Here is a 21,151-nt window from a genome sequence, read left to right on the forward strand (position 1 = left end):
TGAAGTAAATGTCCCCAAGGGAGCAGATAAGAGGAGACACCAGGTCAGGTGACATTTGTCGTGCAGTTACTAAATATAAAAGCCCAGGACGACAGAGAAGAGGCAGAGTTTGCGCCTGAACTGGTAATAGGACGGATGTGTGAGTAGCGACATGGGCTTACAACCAGGAAGAAGATTGAATGCTGAATTGGGAAGAAAACCAAATATCGAAGCTTGAGGAAGACAGAAGACCGATTCTAGAGGAAAACTGAATACTGACTCCTGAAAATGACCGAATACCGATTCATGGAGAAATCCCCCTTGATAGTCTATCTAAAAGAAGACCTGAGTGAGCCAGACCATTGCTTCCTGTCCAGATGTATTGTACTGAGTGAGAATTGGGCCATGTTTCAGTGAACGGAGGTGGCCGGCGTGCTAAGTGAGAGAATTTAACCACTTAATTGGACTTGCACATTGTAACTCCCGTTGTCTCCTGCGTGCTCTTCTGTACAATGCTTATGTAGTTAGTGACAGTGGCAGAATGAGGGGTAACAGTGATGCCTACCTGACAGAGAAATTAGGTTTAAGACAATGTTCACGATACTTGTTATTCAATGTTAGAAGTGATAACGTGTAAATAATATTGTATTTACAGCTTGTATATCTGCATTTATAATTTTCTTGCTGTAATATGTTTTAATTATTACCACCAGTGCCATTTCCCCCTGCCCATTGATTCAAGACATTAACAAATCAATATAAGTGTATAAGAGTGTCATTATGGCCTCGTTCTGGGTCTCATAGAGCTGCACTGAGTGCTTGTGACGTATTTCTGACTTCTAGTCAGGCAGAAGTTACAATCACAAGATGTTACTGCGGGAAAGGAGTGACGTCGAAAAAGCATGAAACTAAGTATAAGACAGGAGACAGAGGACATAGATTTAAAGGGTTATTTAATGTCCAAGATCCTATTCCAATATGCCAATATGGAGTATGTGTAATAATAATATTAGCAAATACCTTCAATTAAAAATGTACTATAGTTCTTCTGATATAGCCATGGCTTTTACCTCATGTGCAGGACATTTTAACTTAGGTATCAGTGGTTACGACCACTTAAATAGTGACAGTTAATTAGTTAGTTGCTCATGGTCGTAGCCACGGATACCTAAGCTATAATGCCCTGCACATGAGGTAAGAGACATGGCTATATTAGGAGAACTATACTACATTTCTAATTGGAGGTATTTTCTAATATTATTATTATTATTACACCTACTACATATTCTCATAGGATCTTGGAGATGGGAATAACCCTTTAAATTTAAGTCCTCTGTCCCCTTTCTTAGGATAGGATCTTGGAGATGGGAATACCCCTTTAAAGCACTACTCTAGGGCTGAAAAAATGCTGGAGTTTTGCTTTAAGAGCCCTTGTGCTTCAATGATGCTACAGACGCAAAGCTAGCTCTACTAGCAGCATTGGAGGGCACCTGATTCGGGCAAGTGGCTCAGCCATACTGCCGGTCAAACTGTCAATCATCAGGAGTCCACCTCCCTCCTGGGAAGCATCAGTTCGCTGATGTGCTCCGGAAGATTGAAGATGAGGACACTTCTTTTAAAAAAAGCATGTTAGGAGTGCTGACAACTCCTCATTAATATGCTATGTTTGATGAAGCTTTAGATATAGCATGTTTAATGCAGAATTATAACAGACCAATACCTCTTATTATCAATTTGCAACAATTACCAATTGTATTCTCCAAAAATGATGCCACGTTTTGCTTTGAAGGTGACTTTTGGCTTGAGCAGAGTTAAAAGCATAAGGATTGTGAACACATAATGGCCATTTCCCAGCATCCCATGTCCTTTCTTTAATACTTGAATGTGCCGTTGCAGACAAGCATAACTTTCTTACTTAGCATTGTATTTTTCCCATTTTAAGGCTGATGAACAATTGTTCCAGCTGCAGCATGAAAAAGCAGAGTTTCTGAAAAGGATCGATGAGGATCAGGAGGACCTGAATGAGCTTATGAAGAAACACAAAGCACTCATTGCACAGGTAGGAAAAGAAAACCTGCAACAAAGGATCCACAGTATCTAGTCAATGAAGAGAACACACATACTAAATCTCATTTTGTCTGAAAAGAAATAGAAAGTGCAAATGCAATTTATTCAAGGACATGTTTCTAGATGTGTATTACTCACCTCATATGGATCAGGACTGAACACTGTGACATTAGGTTGACAAGAAGGCGTATCATTGTCACAGTGCTGTGTAAGGTGAAACAAACATTCCAAATTCATCTGACGTGCATGTCAGAGCCTCGTTCTTATCTATCTCTGTGGGCCATGATCTAAAATTACATAACTAACTTTAATGATGATGACTTAAAAACATGTATCTCTTCAACTGATAATTTCTTCAAAATTATTTTCTTTTAAATAATTTTTTAAAGGTTTAAACATATTTTATTGGACTATTTTTGGCTTTTAACACTAGAAGTCCCAGAAAATTCGAGCTCCCCCCTGAAGTCCAGAAAGAGGGTCAAATGACCCTTATGCGGGCTTCACACGGTACGATCTGTCGTGCGATCGCACGAGCGATCGTACCCGCCCCCGTCGTTTGTGCGTCATGGGCAAATCACTGCCCGTGTCGCACAAAGTCGTTTAACCCCGTCACACGGACTTACGTGCTGAGCGACGTCGCTGTGGGCGACGAACATCCACTTCCTGAAGGGGGTGGGACGTTCGGCGTCACAGCGACGTCACACAGCGGCCGGCCAATAGAAGCGGAGGGGCAGAAATGAGCGAGACGTAGACATCCCGCCTACCTCCTTCCTTCCGCATAGCCGGCTGGAGCCGCGGGATGCAGGTAAGCTGTGTTCATCGTTCCCGGGGTGTCACACAGTGCGATGTGTGCTACCCCGGGTACGATGAACAACCGGCGCAAAGTAAAATAAACGATTTTTTAAAAATAAACAACGAGTACACGATACCCGATTTCTCACCGATTTGTGATCGCTTGTAGGTGTCACACGGGACGACGTCACCAACAAAGCCGGATATGGGTCACAAAAACCGTGACCCCGACGATCTATCGCACGATAGATCGCCTCGTGTGACGCCCGCATTAGTCCAAACTGACAACTGACAACTCTGATTGCTCCAATTAGCATCCTTTCATTTGTAAATGTGGCCATTGCCTGAGGAATCTGCAGGGGGCAATTGTGTTGATCCACCTCAACAAAGGATGTTAGCTAAAATCCTTCAGGTCATTCAACCCGTCTCTGGGTTCCAAAGGTAGAAATGTTAAATGACCTCTCTCTGGGACTTCTAGTGTTAACATCCTCCAACTGCTCCTTTGCCCTTAATTTTGTTATACTCTATCAGTGATTGAAACTAACCATTAGATGGGGAAAAACCCAGAAGAATAAGGGGTTCTATTATGCTAGTAACATCACAGTCTCCCGAACCAGCACACATGAAACACGTGTCGGGACCCTGCCCACATGCTTGACTGACAGACTCCCCCTCTTTTTCTTTGTGTATGCTAGCTGGCAGGTAGGTCTCCAGGTTCCACTTCACCACCAATGTTGCTGATTTATATATGACTGTTTGTCATGTACTGCAATTACTTACCATTGGTGGGTATATTGTAGTAAATGGCCCTGTGATTGATCTGCATATACTGCATATATATATATATATATATATATATATATATATATATATATATTGTCTAGTATACATGCATCATTTTGTTTTCTGGTTCTATTATGTTTTCTGGTTCTATTATGCTAGTAACATCACAGTCTCCCGAACCAGCACACATGAAACACGTGTCGGGACCCTGCCCACATGCTTGACTGACAGACTCACCCTCTTTTTCTTTGTGTATGCTAGCTGGCAGGTAGGTCTCCAGGTTCCACTTCACCACCAATGTTGCTGATTTATATATGACTGTTTGTCATGTACTGCAATTACTTACCATTGGTGGGTATATCGTAGTAAGTGGCCCTGTGATTGATCTGCATATACTGCATATATATATATATATATATATATATATATATATATATATATATATATATATATATATATATTGTCTAGTATACATGCATCATTTTGTTTTCTGGTCCAATTAGTTGTCACTAATCAGTGGGACTATTTTTCTTCCCTCTTCCTTACTACATATATTTTCCCATTGTGACCTTTAAACATATTTATGTTGGGGAGTCTCTCTTTCATGTGGGTATCTTTTCCTCCATTCTGCCTCCATATCTGGCTAATTATTGTATTTTTCTGATACTAATTTTACTGCCACATGCGTTTGTATCAAGTGTGCACTTTTGTATTAATAAAAGTAAAACCCCTTTCACAAACTGTGGTTTCATCTTAATATGTTACTAGCATGGTAGAACCCCTTATTCTTCTGGGTTTTTCTCTTTACTGACTCGGGGTACATGCAAAACTTCTTTGTAATGAGGTCTAATTTACTTGGTCTTTTTTCTCCTAACCATTACATGGGTGACATTTTATTCCACCATTCTACTATAGACATCAATCAAGAGAAATCTTGTAAAGACATCTTTTAAAAATTCCCTAAAAACACAATAAAAACAACATATTTAAAAAATGTCTCCAATGCAACTTCTTTGTAATGTACCCCCACGCTACCATCACTCCATACGTCCCCTCCACTTTGCTTACTTTTAATACTTTGCCCATCTCACACTTTTTTCTCCTCTCCAGACTGGTCTATTAATGGCTCTCCAAGCTTGTTTTCAGTTTAATAACTGGTCTGGAAAACTGGTTAAATTCTACTCCTTGGGGTGGTGGAAAAATGCTGCCCCCTTCAAGATACCTCATACTGCTACCGGAGGCGAGTTGCTCATTTCGCCTAATAGCATTATGTCCCTCTGTATGATATACTATGACTACAGACATGAAATGTCATATACAGTTTAGTATGGTACTGGTATATATTATACTGTGAGTTCAGAAAAGCCGCATATTATCCTGTATGTAAAATCTGATGTCTGTGTACTTAGAAACCTGGCTACATGACTTCACATACAAAAGTCCAGTGGGATTCTGTATAGTCATGTCTTCAGATGGTCTATCGGAGGCAGATAAATTAAAAAACTCCTGATACTCACATCTAAAGTCTTGACTCTTTTATTCAGAATCTAGACATTTCAGCTCCTCCCAAACTTTCAACAAAAGTGAAACAATGCAAACGTGATCTCAATATATAGTGCATTCCATGGAAGTCACATAAAGAAATCAGCCATAATTAAACATCTGACTACATAGTCAACAGAAAATCACAAAATAACACATAGTGACGACTATCTAACTAAAAAAAGTCTAGACACGGATGATCCTTCACATCTAGAGCAAGACTAAAATAATGAAAATAGTAACATACAAAGCCTTACGCAATCACATCGCAAATATCTTATTCAAAGTTTCTGAACAAAAGAGACAGGGAGTTTCACCTTTTTTGTAAGGAAAATAAAAAATTATATTATAAACTGATTTTTAATTTTTATTTTTTTTTAAAACAGTTTATAAATATACTTTTATCAATCAAGACTTTAGTTCCATGTGGGTGCCGGGTGTTTCTTCATTTATTGGTAACTCAGTTTCACGTGTACCACAAGAAGTTGAGAGAAGTAGAATGCCGGTCACTATTTAGATTTCCTGATTTATTGCAGAGGCTTAAATGTTCATGGTGATCATGATATGCTGGAGATGATGATAAGCTCCACTGACCATACCACACCAAACTGCATCAGAGCTCAAACTGCTGCAATAAATCTCACTGATCCAAGCGGAGCAACCAGACAATACATGATCACATACTGCATTATTGGGACCTGTGTCCTGGCAGCTCTGAAGTGTACAAATAGCATAAAGATCTTGCCCCTGACAATGGCTTGAGCTCATACTTTTAACACTCCAATGTTACCCTTCCCATCAACAAGCTTGGAGCTCCTTTCCGACGGGCAGAATCAGCACTGTGTGACATGACTTTAGCAGACAAAGTGTGCTGCGGTTGTATCTGCAATACTGTGATCTTCCCTATGCAGGTCAGCATGTATTCAAATATACCATATATATATATATATATATAGGAGGAGGAGAGTAAGGGGGAGAGGGGTTGCTTTCTCTGCCCCCTCTTGCCTAAACTGATCTGTTCCTGACCTTAACACCAACACAATAAAAGGCACCAAAAGTGTCCTATGTATTGTGGCATAATTAGTTACAAGTGAAAATGTTTTGGTACCGTGTTAGCCAGTGGAAAAATTATTGAATGTTCTCAGTGAGAGGAACAAAATTATAATCTTGTGATACCTTTTAATGGCTAACTAAAATAAAATGAAGTGATGTTACAAAGCAAGCTTTCGAGACATCTCAGGTCCCTTCATCAGGCATGGTATGACAAAATATCTGAAGAAACACAAATATATACTCTGCCCTGTTTTGTGTATATATTTGTGTTTCTTCAGATATTTTGTCATACCATGCCTGATGAAGGGACCTGAGATGTCTTGAAAGCTTGCTTTGTAACATCATATTTTATTTTATTTTAGTTAGCCATTAAAAGGTATCACAAGATTATGATTTTGTTCCTCTCACTGAGAACATTCAATAATTGTGGCATAATATAAGACTACATTTCCATTACTTTATCAGTGTCATTAGCCAGAAAGTTACATGAAATCACCCTCTCAGTAGAAGTTCAGTGTAATTTCCTCTCCATGTGTTGATTTTTTTATTCTTAACATAAGATAAGAATGTTCTTTAAATGATCACTATGGCATTCATTGTAGGGCATTGTTCAGAAAAGAATGATTGTCCACAGTCAACAGTCAGTAAATGATAACATCTGGGGCAAAGAGCTTAAAGGCCCCATCACACTAAAAGCAACATCGCTAGCAACATCGCTGCTAACGAACAACTTTTGTGACGTTGCTAGCGATGTTGCTGTGTGTGACATCCAGCAACAACCTGGCCCCTGCTGTGAGGTCGTTAGTTGTTGCTGAATGTCCTGGACCATTTTTTAGTTGTTGCTGTCCCGCTGTGCAGCACAGATCGCTGTGTGTGACAGCGAGACAGCAACAACTAAACGTGCAGGCAGCAGGAGCCGGCTTCTGCGGACACTGGTAACCACGGTAAACATCGGGTAACCAAGAAGCCCTATCCTTGGTTACCCGATATTTACCTTCGTTACCAGCCTCCGCCGCTCTCAGCTGTCAGTGCCGACTCCTGCTCCTTGCACGTGTAGCAGAGTACACATCGGGTAATTAACCCGATGTGTACTGTAGCTAGGAGAGCAAGGAGCCAGCGCTAAGCAGTGTGCGCGGCTCCCTGCTCTCTGCACATGTAGCTGCAGCACACATCGGGTAATTAACCCAATGTGTGCTGTAGCTAGGAGAGCAGGGAGCCAGCGCTAAGCGGTGTGCGCTGCTCCCTGCTCTGTGCACATGTAGCTGCAGCACACATCGGGTAATTAACCCGATGTGTGCTGTAACTAGGAGAGCAGGGAGCCAGCGCTAAGCGGTGTGCGCTGCTCCCTGCTCTCTGCACGTGTAGCTGCGTGCACTGGTAACAAAGGTAAATATTGGGTTGGTTACCCGATATTTACCTTAGTTACCAAGCGCAGCATCGCTTCAGTGCGTCGCTGCTGGCTGGGGGCTGGTCACTGGTTGCTGGTGACAGCTCACCACCAACCCGTGTAGCGACGCTCCAGCGATCCCTGCCAGGTCAGGTTGCTGGTGGGATCGCTGGAGCGTCTGACTGTGTGACCTCTCACCAGCAACCTCCTAGCAACTTACCAGCGATCCCTATCAGGTTGTATCGTTGTTGGGATCGCTGGTAAGTTGTTTAGTGTGACGGTACCTTAAAACTGGATTCACACATAGCGACAGCGACAACGAAGTCGCTGTTACGTCACCATTTTCTGTGACGTAACAGCGACCTTGTATGTCGCTGTTATGATCGCTGCTTAGCTGCCAAACACAGCAGAAGCAGCAGTGATCATAACGTCGCTACATGTGCAGAGAGCAGGGAGCCATGCACACTGCTTAGCGCTGGCTCCCTGCTCTCCTAGCTACAGTACACATCGGGTTAATTAACCCAATGTGTCCTGCAGCTACATGTGCAGAGAGCAGGGAGCCGCGCACACTGCTTAGTGCTGGCTCCCTGCGCTCCTAGCTACAGTACACATCGGGTTAATTAACCCGATGTGTACTGCAGCTACATGTGCAGAGAGCAGGGAGCCGTGCACATGGCTTAGCGCTGGCTCCCTGCTCTCCTAGCTACAGTACACATCGGGTTAATTAACCCAATGTGTCCTGCAGCTACATGTGCAGAGAGCAGGGAGCCGCGCACACTGCTTAGTGCTGGCTCCCTGCTCTCCTAGATACAGTACACATCGGGTTAATTAACCCGATGTGTACTGCAGCTACATGTGCAGAGAGCAGGAGCCGGCAGCACAGGCAGCGTAAGAGCGGCGGAGGCTGGTAACGAAGGTAAATATCGAGCAACCACCTTGGTTACCCGATGTTTACCCTGGTTACAGCTTACCGCAGCTGCCAGACGCCGGCTCCTGCTCTCTGCTCGCTTCATTTCGTCGCTCTCTCGCTGTCACACACAGCGATCTGTGCGTCACAGCGGGAGAGCAACAATAAAAAAACGAACCAGGGCTGTGTGTAACGAGCAGCGATCTCACAGCAGGGGCCAGATCGCTGCTCAGTGTCACACACAGCGAGATCGCTAATGAGGTCACTGCTGCGTCACAAAAACCGTGACTCAGCAGCGATCTCAGCAGCGATCTCGCTGTGTGTGAAGCACCCTTAAAGGGAACTTGGCAGCTGATGCATGCTGCTCAGTCCATAGGCAGCATGTATCAGACACTTTCTACATGATTTCAGCCAAGTATCTTTGGCTCTGAAATGCTTTGGTGTTTCAGATAAAATTATGTTTTAAAAGCCAACTTAGATGTGCCAATCCTGGTCTAAATGCTTGCTGATTGGCTGTTCTGGAACCTTTCAACAAGCTTTATTCAGGTGACAAACTCGAACAGACAAAAAACGTACAGTAAAAAGTCTGTGTTCATGGTTCAGACTACGAACTTTATAGTTCGTGTTCGCTCATCCCTAATTAAAGTGTCACAGTACCTGCTGGTGCAACATTAAACCAACAGTCCTTTTCAGGGCTAATTCAAAGAGATTCTCTTCTATGCTAATACTGCACTGTAATTAGTATAGGGTTAGGGGTACTTCACACACGGTGAGATCGCTACTGAGATCGCTGCTGAGTCACGTTTTTTGTGACCTCATTAGCGATCTCGCTGTGTGTGACACTGAGCAGCGATCTGGCTCCTGCTGTGAGATCGCTGCTCGTTACACACAGCCCTGGTTCGTTTTTTTATTGTTGCTCTCCCGCTGATAAGCACACATCGCTGTGTGTGACAGCGAGAGAGCAACAATCCTGAATGTACAGGGAGCAGGAGCCGGCATCTGACAGCCTGCGGTAAGCTGTAACCAAGGTAAACATTGGGTAACCAAGGTGGTTACCCGATATTTACCTTCGTTACCAGCCTCCGCAGCTCTCACGCTGCCAGTGCCGGCTCCTGCTCCCTGCACACGCTAAGCTAAGCGGTGTGCGCTGGTAACTAAGGTAAACATCGGGTAACCATACCCGATGTTTACCTTAGTTACCAGTGTCCGCAGCTTCCAGCGCCGGCTCCGTGCAAGCGCAGCTTCACTTGCCCATCGCTGCTGGCTGGGGGCTGGTCACTGGTCGCTGGTGAGAGCTGCCTGTTTGACAGCTCATCAGCGACCATGTAGCGACGCAGCAGCGATCCTGACCAGGTCAGATCGCTGGTGGGATCGCTGCTGCATCGCTAAAGTGTGATGGTACCCTAAGTTTCCAAAGTAGTGATAGTGTATTAGAGACATTTAGGCAGGGTTAATTGGGTTACAGTCCTTGGTGCTACTACTACAATCAAAAGTCCTTTCAGGGCCAATTTAAATACATTCTAATCTCTAAAAACACTGCTCTGAGTCTGCAAGTAGTGTACGGTTAGTTTCTGGAGTAGGGATAGTGTATTAGAGGAATTTAGGCAGGGTTCATTACCTTACAGTACTTGCTGGTGATGACATGTTCTGCCAAAAGTCCTTTTCAGGGTTAATATACATAAATTGTATTTTCTAATAATACCACTCTTAGGGGCACTTTGCACACTACGACATCGCAAGCCGATGCTTGCGATGCCGAGCGCGATAGTCCCCGCCCCCGTCGCAGCTATGATATCATGGTGATAGCTGCCATAGCGAACATTATTGCTACGCCAGCTTCACATGCACTCACCTGCCCTGCGACGTCGCTCTGGCCGGCGAACCGCCTCCTTATTAAGGGGGCGGGTCGTGCGGCATCATAGCGACGTTACACGGCAGGCGGCCAATAGAAACGGAGGTGCGGAGATGAGCGGGACGTAAACATCCCGCCCACCTTCTTCCTTCCAAATAGCTGGCGTGAGCCGCAGGATGCAGGAAGGAGATGTTCCTCGCTCCTGCGGCTTCACACACAACGATGTGTGCTGCCACAGGAACGAGGAACAACATCGTAACATCGGTCCTTCCGAAATTATGGAAATGACCGACGCTACACCGATGATACGAATACGACGCTTTTGCGCTCGTTAATCGTATCAAAAAGGCTTTACACACTACAATATCGCCTGCGTCACTTTCAATTTGACCCCACCGACATCGCACCTGCGAAGTCGTAATGTGCAAAGTGCCCCTTAGTCTGCAGTTAGTTAGGTGACACAACAACAGGCTGCTGAAACTAATTTCTTTAGGTGACAAACAACTCTCCACCGCAGAGTTATTGAAAGGTTTAACAGACCAAACAGATCTGTGGCTCTCACCGCTAAACATTCCACCAGGCATGGTTATGTGTGAAAATGGCCGTAACCTGGTGGCGGTTCTGCAGCTTGACAAACTGACACACGTACTATGACTGGCCCATGTGCTCAACTTAGTGATTCAGCGCTTTCTGAAAACCTTCCCAGAATTGTCTGAGCTACTTGCCAAGGTATCTAAGTGTGTGCTCATTTTCGCAAGTCAACTACATTTGGCACCAGTCTAGCAGTGCTGCAACAGCGCTTGCAAGTGCCAGTGGACCGACTGGTTTGTGACCTGCCTACATAATGGAACTCAACATTACATATATTCACAAGGCATTGTGGGCAGGGGAGAGCAGTGGCAGAGTACTAGTTACAACATGCCCATCAGTATTCTGTTCAGCCTCCACACATAAGAACAGAAGAATGTCAATGGATGTCTGACATCTGTATGATTCTCCAAAACTTTTAGGACTCAACCAAGATGGTGAGCGGTGAGGACACCATAATCAGTGTAACCATTCCGCTTCCGTGTTTACTGAAACACTCGCTGCTCACAATTACAAAACAAGCTTAGCATGCTAACCAGGTGGAGATGGAGTAAGAAAGTTAACAAGGTGATACTAACCAGCTTCATACCATCTTCTCTGAGCGGATTGGACAATATTAAAGAGGAGGAGGCTGAGGAGGAGGAAGAACAAGAGATGGGTTCCTACACTACATAGGGTTCTACATACATCAGCTCATGCTGTCTGTTCAGCATTGATGGCCTGAAGTGGCCTGAAGTGGAGAAGAAAGAGTTGGAGGAGGAGTAAGAGGAGGAGGAGGAGATGGAGAGTTGTCCTCCTGGTGTGGACAGGGAAGACTTGTCTGTTTAAGTTTGGCACACATGGCTGACTTTATGTTCCTTTGACTTTCCTGTGACCCTCATGTTATACTCATTTTGGCCAAAGTCAATTATTGGTTGTTTACCCTTCTTGAACACACTACAAGGAGAATTTTCCAACTCAACTTCCTGCGGTGGAGAGGGTTACTAAAATGGTTAAATGCGAGAAAGCCATAGTTGAAGAAATTGGTCAAACAATTTCCATCTGATGACGCTGGCGGCAGAGCTGTTAGTTCCTTGGGCAACCAAGGAGGAGAGATGAGGGAGGCACACACCAGGTCCATCAGAAGCAGGGGAACACTATCAAAGGTATGGGACGGATTTTTTAGACCCTCCCAGCACCCAGGCCCTGATGCGCAGGGTACTATGATAACGAGAGTAAAGTTTTGGAAGATGGTGAAGGTTTACGTAGCCAAATGTACCATCATCATCTGTGATTCCTTTGTGCCGTCCAATATTAGGTATCACTCTAATCAGCACAAGAGATCAGCCTGTGCACTGATAAGTTCCCTAGTGGGACTAGTAAAATCATTACAAAGTGTAAAAAAAATGTTTTCAAAAATATTAAAAAATGAAAAAACTAAATTTCAAAATACTGCCCTTTTTCCCCATTGAAAATAAAACAATAGTAATAATACAAAAATACACATATTTGGTATCGCTGCATTTGGAAATGCCTATACAGTAGAACCTTGGTTAATGAGAACAATCCGTTCTGGGAGTATGCTTGTTAACCAAGTTACTCGTTCAGCAATGCAAAATTTCCCATAGGAAATCATTGCAATGAAGACAATTCGTTCTACACCTTGTTAAATGTCCCATCCTGGTCCCCTATTGTGCCATTCCACACACGTACAAAGACGCACAAACACGCACGCACACACACATATTATGCTCACCTTACCTTCCGTTCCCTTGCCGGCCTCCTGGTTCTTGTAGTTCGCCAGTATGGGCTGTGTAACCATCGCAACGAGGGAAGAACGTCCGCTGCCAGAGCGCTGACGTCAAAGGCAGGAGCCGCTTGCCTCTGATTGGCCAGCGCGCTGCCTTTGAGTAGCGGCTGACAGGGGAAGTTCCTGCCTCGTCGCGATGCTTGCAGATACACATCGTATACCGGCGAACTACAAGAACTATGAGGCCGGCGATGGAATGGAAGGTAAGGTGAGCATAATACTGTATGTGTGTGCGCGTGCGTGTTGTTTGTGTGTGTTTGTGTGGACTGCACGATCGGGTTAGAGTGTGGTGGATGTATGAGACCTAAAGTGTGTGCGGTGAGTATTTTGCTCATACAGCAAAGCTTTCTCGTAAACCGAGTTACAAATTTACAGCAAACTTTGCTCGTTCAGTGAAATACTCGCAAACTGGGTTACTCGTTAAGCGAGGTTCCACTGTGTATCAAAAATAAAAAATTAATTTGATTGGTACACAGCGGAGCAAGAAAAAAATTCCAAATGCCAAGATTACGGGGATTCCTACAATACTGCAAAAAATGCTGTAAGAAGTTATTAAAATGTTATATCTATCCCAAAATGATATCAATAAAAATGTTTGCCCCAGAAAAAATAAGTCCACATACAGTACCATTGACCTAAAAATTAAAATGTTACAGATTTTGGAAAATGGTGACACAATAAAAAAAATGTCCAAGTTTGGAATCGCTGTAATCACACTAATGAGTAAAAATCATATTGTCAGATCATTTTTACTGCACAATATAAAAACAATTACCAGAAAAATAATGTCAAAACTGTGGGTGGTTATTTGAATTTCACTGCACTTGGATTTTGTTTCCCATTTTCTTGTACACTATGCGGTAAAATTAATGGTGTCATTCAAAAATACAGCTCGTCCCACAAAAGACAAGCCCTCGTACGTCTATAAGGCCAAAAAAATAGGCTTATGGCTCTTGTAAGAAAGGGAGGAAAAAAAATGGAAATTGGCCACAGTGGGAAGGGGTTAAATATTTATATACTTGTATATGGTAAAACTACATTTCTTTTATCTTTTTTCAATTAGTCTGCAACTGATATTACACATATTCGTGAGCTCCAGACAAAGCTGGAAGATACTCAGAAAGCAAAGCAGAGCCTTCAGGAAAAGGTAAAGTTTTTTTTTATTAAAGTTTACAAATTGGTTTCATACTACAAGTACGTAAAAGTATATACAGATATATTATGCTGGTTTTTCTACTTCATGTATTGCTGCTTATATAGTAATGAAGAAGGGAGTTCTACTTAATGAAGGTTCAATCTAAAATTTGGTTACATTAATCCTTAATGGACAACTGAAAGGTTTTAAATTATTAATATATTATTTTAAACCAATTAAACTTTTTTTTTTATTATTATTAAACTAGAAATTTAATTAAGTTAATGGATACCCTATTATCTTAATCACCTTATTTTGTTGCCTTTATGCGGAAATAGATTCCAAATTGTACTATACCAAGTGTATAGATCGGTAATCTATATCTTGAGTATGCATTTCTTAACTCTGAGTGTGGGATGAGCAGTCTGTAAACGCTGTGTGCAGTCTCTTTGTATTCAGCTGTCACATTAAGAGGAGCATGAGTGTCAGAGCGCTTGTAGGAGAAGCAGACATGCACTATGTTGTTTAGAGAAAAGAACAATGCAGTGTGTTCTCTCCTATACAGGGTGTATAGGGTGTAGTCACAGAGAGAGCGCTGTTCAAAGCGAGCCCCTTTTTTTCTGTTTGTGCCTGCTATATTCAAAGAGATTGTCAAGGCCGAGGTGTTCTGCTGTGCCCCTAAACACCAGCAAAATCGCTTCCTGTGGGTGTGTGATGACACAAGATTCCTATTTGAAATGCCCAGGCAAAGAAACATTCTGTCACGGGGAGCGGGGACAGGGGCTCCTACACTGACCCTCAGGGGATCCCTGGCTATTCCTTAGCTCAGAGTTACCTCTGATGGTGAGGATTTCTGAGTTCCCAGCCTATCCCTGTTCCGACCAGCCATGATCTAATACTCCTCCCTTTCTACCCCAGGGACAAGAGCATGTTAACATCAACAGTGATAGACAAGCAGGGAAAACCATAACGTTTTCACATAGCTCACTTGCTCAGAGTTTTAAGACAACAAATAATAAGGAGGAAAACAAAAAACAGAGAGGGAATAACCAGATGACAAGAGGAATTCTACAGCACAACAAGCAACATGCAGTACATCACCAGTTACTGTAACACAACAGCACACAGACCGGTTTTTCCAAAAGCTATAGTTGGCATGAGAAAACAAATTCCTCCATCTTAAAATGGGGGGAAGTAACTATGATAGGTCGCCCACAACATGTGATTCAAAAAGTAACCAGTAGGCTAGCAGAAATTAAGGCGAGCTTTACACGTTTCAACATCGCTACCGATATATCATCGGGGTCATGGTTGTTGTGACTGGCGTACCGGCGCCGGTAGTGACATCGCAATGTGTAAATCCTAGGAGTGACGATGAACGAGCGTGAAAGAGTTAAAAATCGCTGATTTATGTCACGTCGTTCATTGTTACGAGGGGGACCCGGGGAAGCGTGCCAAGATGGGAAATGGACTGCTTCCGCCGGTCAAGGTCCACTGTGCGGTGTAAGGGACCGCCGCTATGGTGGGTGAAGAGTGAGCGGGTTGCTGCTAGCGATCATCTGGAATGTCACAAACGATCTATGTACACTGATCTGCCCTAACCCGTGAGGGTTGTATGGCACAGATCTCACGGCTCGGTGTACCTGTTGCACGTAGAAGCACAGAGGTGCCCACGCACGTGTGCCAGTGGAAGTCACGAGAATATGGCACGAGGGTAGCACAGAGGTGCCCACGCACGTGTGCTTTCAATAACCAGGTGAGTCCAAAGGAGACTTGAGGAGCTCACCTGGGACAGGAACACGGCCTGTTGACGGGGGTACTGCCGGAGCAGCAAGGCAGGAACACGGCCTGCAAACGAGGGTACTGCCGGAGCAGCAAGGGCCAAGCCCACAAGAGACAGTAATGCCTGAGCAGTGGCGTGGCAGCACGCTGCCAGACATCCAAACATAGAAGGACGGTCGCGCGCCGCCATGATGGCAGGGGGAGCTTTTAAGGAGGTGCAGCTCCACCCGAGGGCGGGCGCGAGGCGGAGATGACGGACTTGACCCAATCAGGGTCCACGACGTCCCAGCCTGGCCAGTCAGGATTCACCACGTCACCAGCCTTGTCATCAAGCCGTGTGACGTCAGTGAGCGAATCAGGACCCACCATGCATTGCACATGCTCACCCTCCTGCCTCTGGGAAATAGAGGCGGGATCCTCGGTCTCACAATGTGCAGAGATAACGGGAATCTCACTGCTTCCCTGAGCAGTAAACCTCTGCACAATGCGCAGCCTCGCAGACCTTCGGGGCCGCTGAGCAGGAGAGTCTGCGGCAGGCCAGGGATGGGAGACCGCTTCACTCCTTGTAACAGGAGAACCACTAGGTGTCACCCTTCTGCTGCCTCTCTGAGAAGGTATCTCCTGCACACTGCGCAGTCTGGCAGACCTTCGGCGCTGCTGAGCAGGAATGCTCGTGGCAGGCAAGGAATGGGAGACTGCCTCAGGAGAGCCACGAGATGTAACAGTTCATTGTCATAATGTCGCTCCTGCTGCAGATTCGATGTTGTTTGTCGTTCCTGCAGCACCACACATCGCTATGTGTGAAGCCGCAGGAATGACAAACATCTCCTTACCTGCGTCCACCGACTATGCGGAAGGAAGAAGGTGGGCGGGATGTTATGTCCCGCTCATCTCCGCCCCTCTGCTTCAGATGGACGGCTGCCGTGTGACGTCGCGGTGACGCCAAACGCACTTCCTCCTTGAAGGAGGGATCGTTTGGTGGTCGCCGTGACGTCGCCAACCAGGTATGTGCGTGTGAAGCTGCCGTAGCAATAACGTTCGCTACGGCAGCAATCACCATATATCGCATGTGCGACGGGGGCGGGTGCTATCACGCGCTATCGCATTTGCTAGCGATGTCGCAACATGTAAAGCCCGCCTAACTCCTGCTAGTCCGATCACTAATAAGCACAAAGCTGGTCAATAGCCAAGCCTGCCTGTGCAACTCAGAAGAACTAGAGAAAGCATAGTGATGAGTCTCAGAGTCTGTAGTCTGAACAGCGTCTGATGCTGCCATGACACTCTGTGAGTTTAGTGCCAAACATCATGTCACAGATTCAGTGCATTTTATAAAAATAAAGTGAACTTTACAGTTGGATCTGGTGAAACATATATACTGTACGTAATAGGTACAAAGCACATCTTCTGTTTTACACATAGACACAGGCATAGTGGTCATATGTTACCGCACTTCACTTGTTACCAATATTTCAGCAATATGGCACAGGTGACTTAATTCATCCTTTTCACTTAATTGTCCTTCATTGACCATAGCCCATTTTTGACCTAGCAAGTTCAGTACTTCTTCACTAATGCTTCCAAATCCGACCTACACATTGTCTTACTGAAACTTTTTCTTTATCCTGTGCCTGCAATTTTACTTTCACTTACCCAACACATTTGTAATAGGAGTCATAAATAATACATTAAAAGGGTTGTCCAGTACTTGGACAATCCCTTCACATTCCTCTTGTTTGCCCCCGTAAAAATAAATAAGTCTATACTCACCAGTGGTGCGGTCGTGGTTCCAGCGATGTCTGAAGTCGCATTCCTGGGGCCCACGTGACATTATTATGTCTCGTAGTCCCTGCGTCAAACCAGGAAGTCAGCGCAGAGCTCAAACCTACTCCAATGTACAAAGGTGAGGAGACAGTTGCCGGGTGCTGATTGGTCACCTGCTTTTGATATCTCTGGAACCACACTGGCATGTGAGGTGACTTGTGTTTTTCATCACTGAAAGCAATGAAAAAAATGCATAAAAAATGTAGCAAAAATGCGCATTTTGCAGTGCATTTTTTCTGTCAAGAGATGCAGAAATGGTGCAGAAATCTTGCGATCAGATCACAGCTGTGGAGAAGAGGGGGGAGAGACACTTTCTCCCACTCCTCTGCTGCCTGTCTCGGTACATCTCACTGCGGTTGGATGACATGAAAGTACAGTGCGATGTTTCACACACTCTCATAAACTTGTATGGGTGTGTCAGCCAAACGCAGCATGCTGCGATTCATTTCTCAGGCCGATATGGCATGAAAAATAAATCACAGATGGACACTGCCCCATAGTTTTGCATGTATGCAAGTGCAGTCCAATGTTTTATCGAATTGCACTCGGCTATGTTAATCGCAAGTGGTACCGAGGCCTAAGAATGCACACTATGAAGACTTCTCTGCGCTCATAGCTGGGTGATCCATACTCGATATGATGTATAGAGCTATCCACTTGGTAAAGCACATTATCTTCATGAGCACAGAAAAATCGGTGACTAATCCTTTTGCTAAATGTATTCAAAATGCTTTTCTAATTTAAAATATAAAATAAAAGTTTAGTTCCTCGTTAACAATATTTTAAGAACATGCAAATAGTTATATATCTGGGCCAAAATTCAGATCAGCAGACATATCCTCGGTATTGCATGTGTTACAGATCTGTTTGTGTTTTTATTCAGGAAGTTGCACACAGAATAAATTGCTGCCACACTGAAAAAAATATATGCAGTATGTTTAAAATAATGATGATACAGTATACTGATACTGTACTCTTCAAGTATTGATCACATATGGATGCATCCATATTTTATTCACTTCCTAAAGACTTTATTGGGCATTTCTTTCCAAAAAATATATGAAGGTGATACAATGCGTATTTTATTTGCCCATATGAAGAGATTCTTCTTCTTTACATTGCATCTATATGAGATCATCAGTATCTAAAAGCCAAAGCATGGGTTGGTCTAAAACGGGAAAACTTTCTTTTATTGTTTTCTCTAGCCGTAGTTCACGTTTAGTTTTGGCTTACAAGTAATGATGCAAGATATGTAACCAAAATACTGCCTATTAAAGTGGTATACATAGGATATGGATATATTTGTACACTTGGGTGAGGAATATGATGAGGAATATGACATTCATACATATCAGTTAGCTGTTACTGTTCCTTTTCATACCCCCTGCCCTGAAGCAAGAATCAAACACCAAAAATTGGGAGCCAAATGGCTAAGTGAAAAATTCAAATCAAGACTAAGGAAGACTTCCTGAGTATATACAAGCTACCTGCTGTTCAGGGTATTCAGCCAGGTAGATGGGCGAGCACCTACAAGTTTTACAAGCAGCTTCAAACAAGAATCTCAGACTTTGAGGCTCCTGTGTAAGAGGTACAATATTAGGGAGTGCTTCCCTCCCACATAAAGGGCAGGCATATTTTCGGCTTCATTTCAATAATACTGTGATATGCGGATCATCCCAAAATTAATAACTCATCGTGGGAAGGCAAAAGACACCTCATGTTTCCTCTCCATAGATAATCAAATCATAACTAGAAAGATGATGGTCATATCTCCCACATGGGACACTCAGAGGCAGAGATATAGGGGAAAACTAACAATTCATAACTTTCTGGAAACTAAAGGCACAACCCATGTCCACAAAAGCATATGAATAACTTGGTCCATATTACCAACCTTTCTATGAAGAGTCACCAAAACAACAACTTGGTCCTACAAAAGACCTCCATAGTTCTAAATGTCATATCAAATAACAAATATCAAACTGTATCAGTTAGAAAATTATTTATTATTTCATACAAAATCTCACAAGAATATTACAGGAATACAAAAAGGACAGGGTGGGTACAGAACCGTGCACATATAAAATCTGCAGTAATGCAGGGGGGGGGGGGGGGTGTCAGAATTTCAGCGTCTGAGAATGACATGAATACATACATAATGATCATTATAGTTATTGTAAACCTTCATGATTTGGAGTCTAAGTTAGCACATCAGAATATGGATGTAAACGTCATAGCAAGTATAAATTAGCAAAAGTTGCATCAGTAAAAATAGCCTATGAAGACAATATACATATGTGCCCCTGAGCACACAATAAATATGATCACTCTATGACTAAAAAGCCACACCGACATGCACCAAAAACTCACTGATAAACCCTCAAATGGACAATGTCCATAACGCATGGAAGGAAAGCCAGGACGAGTACAGGTTAAATAACCTACCCAGGAACCACCTCAGACCCCGCACTCACACACACTGCCCTGCACCTCTACACAGTCGCTTCGTCGGGAGGACAACCCATGTCCAGCCCGGTTTTAGGTCACAAGGTGGAATGGGACATAGGAGGTACATAGGTTCATAAAAATCAAAGTGGACATTTCGTGAGGGTTCTTCTCTGAGAGGTTACATGTGGTACACATGTGAGCAGTCCCAGGAAAACTTGTGGTTCCACAGTGCCTCCCCTGTGCTGAGCCAGCACCAAGGGCTAATCATAAGGAACAAAGAAAAATTAACTGAGTTATCTGTTTGCAACCATAACTTATCTGTAACTGTACTTCTGACTTAATATCTGTAAATCCCATCTTGTATATAGTATATTATCTAGTGTGCCCTGAAGGCGATTAAATATAAAATTGAATCTTGGGCTGTTTTTTTATCTCGATCCCCGAAACCCATGTCCGTGAGCTCAGTTTAACATTACACGCTACCTGGGCTGATTTCTGGCCCGATATAGTCATGTTAAGGGACCAGGCCTATATCTAATGAGGAACTGGTGGCAGACTATTATACTGGACTAGCAGAATCCTGTTCCATTGGGGATAGTAGAAAGGTCCTGGCAGCTTGTCGGGGTTGTGAGAAAGCTGGGTGCTGCACTGGAGTTTGCATGACCTGCTCTGTCTCCCTCCCTGTGCCTCCCTGTCCACATGGGGACAGGAGCTGTCAGTGTTACATTGCACCAAGCGGACCTTATCTACCCCTTGGGAGCATGGAACGTCGCGTGTTGGTGGAAATGATGACGTCTATCCCGTGGCTCCGACGAATTACAGACGTGAGAGTGGGGCTGCGTGGTGTGGTGTTGTCAGTAATTGCCAGGATCACAACCGAGCGGAGAGATGACTGCGTGACCCCCCCACTCAGTTCATGACAACTTGCATTATATATTCATGTTATGTATTCATATCCCATTATGACTGCGGTGAAAAAATCTGAAGAGATTCGAATTGCTAAAACAATTGCCTGACATAGAAAATGATGAAATACGCTGAAACCAGCCTGATTTTGGTCAGTATTTTGCCTCAGTAGTGGAAGAGGAATTGTCAACTACTTTTACTTTGATGGGCTATCCTTACAATCAGTCAATGTCTGATAGGCTGGAGTCCGACACCCACCAATCAGCTATTCTTGGTGCCCTGTCTCCGGATAGCAGCCAAGACCGGGTACTACACATCCG

General features: G+C 43.8%; 1 protein-coding gene across 1 annotated transcript in view; it reads left to right on the plus strand.

Annotated features, from left to right (window-relative positions):
- Positions 1–21,151, plus strand: part of MYO18B (myosin XVIIIB) — a 1,019,172-nt gene that overhangs the window by 832,217 nt on the left and 165,804 nt on the right. Inside the window, exons 37-38 of the mRNA XM_075320057.1 lie at positions 1,922–2,038; positions 13,803–13,886. Of these exons, the coding sequence (XP_075176172.1) occupies positions 1,922–2,038; positions 13,803–13,886 (201 nt within the window). The remainder of the gene's footprint in view (positions 1–1,921; positions 2,039–13,802; positions 13,887–21,151) is intronic.

This window comes from Anomaloglossus baeobatrachus, chromosome 1 (assembly GCF_048569485.1).
Source record: "Anomaloglossus baeobatrachus isolate aAnoBae1 chromosome 1, aAnoBae1.hap1, whole genome shotgun sequence".
NCBI lineage: Eukaryota > Metazoa > Chordata > Amphibia > Anura > Aromobatidae > Anomaloglossus > Anomaloglossus baeobatrachus.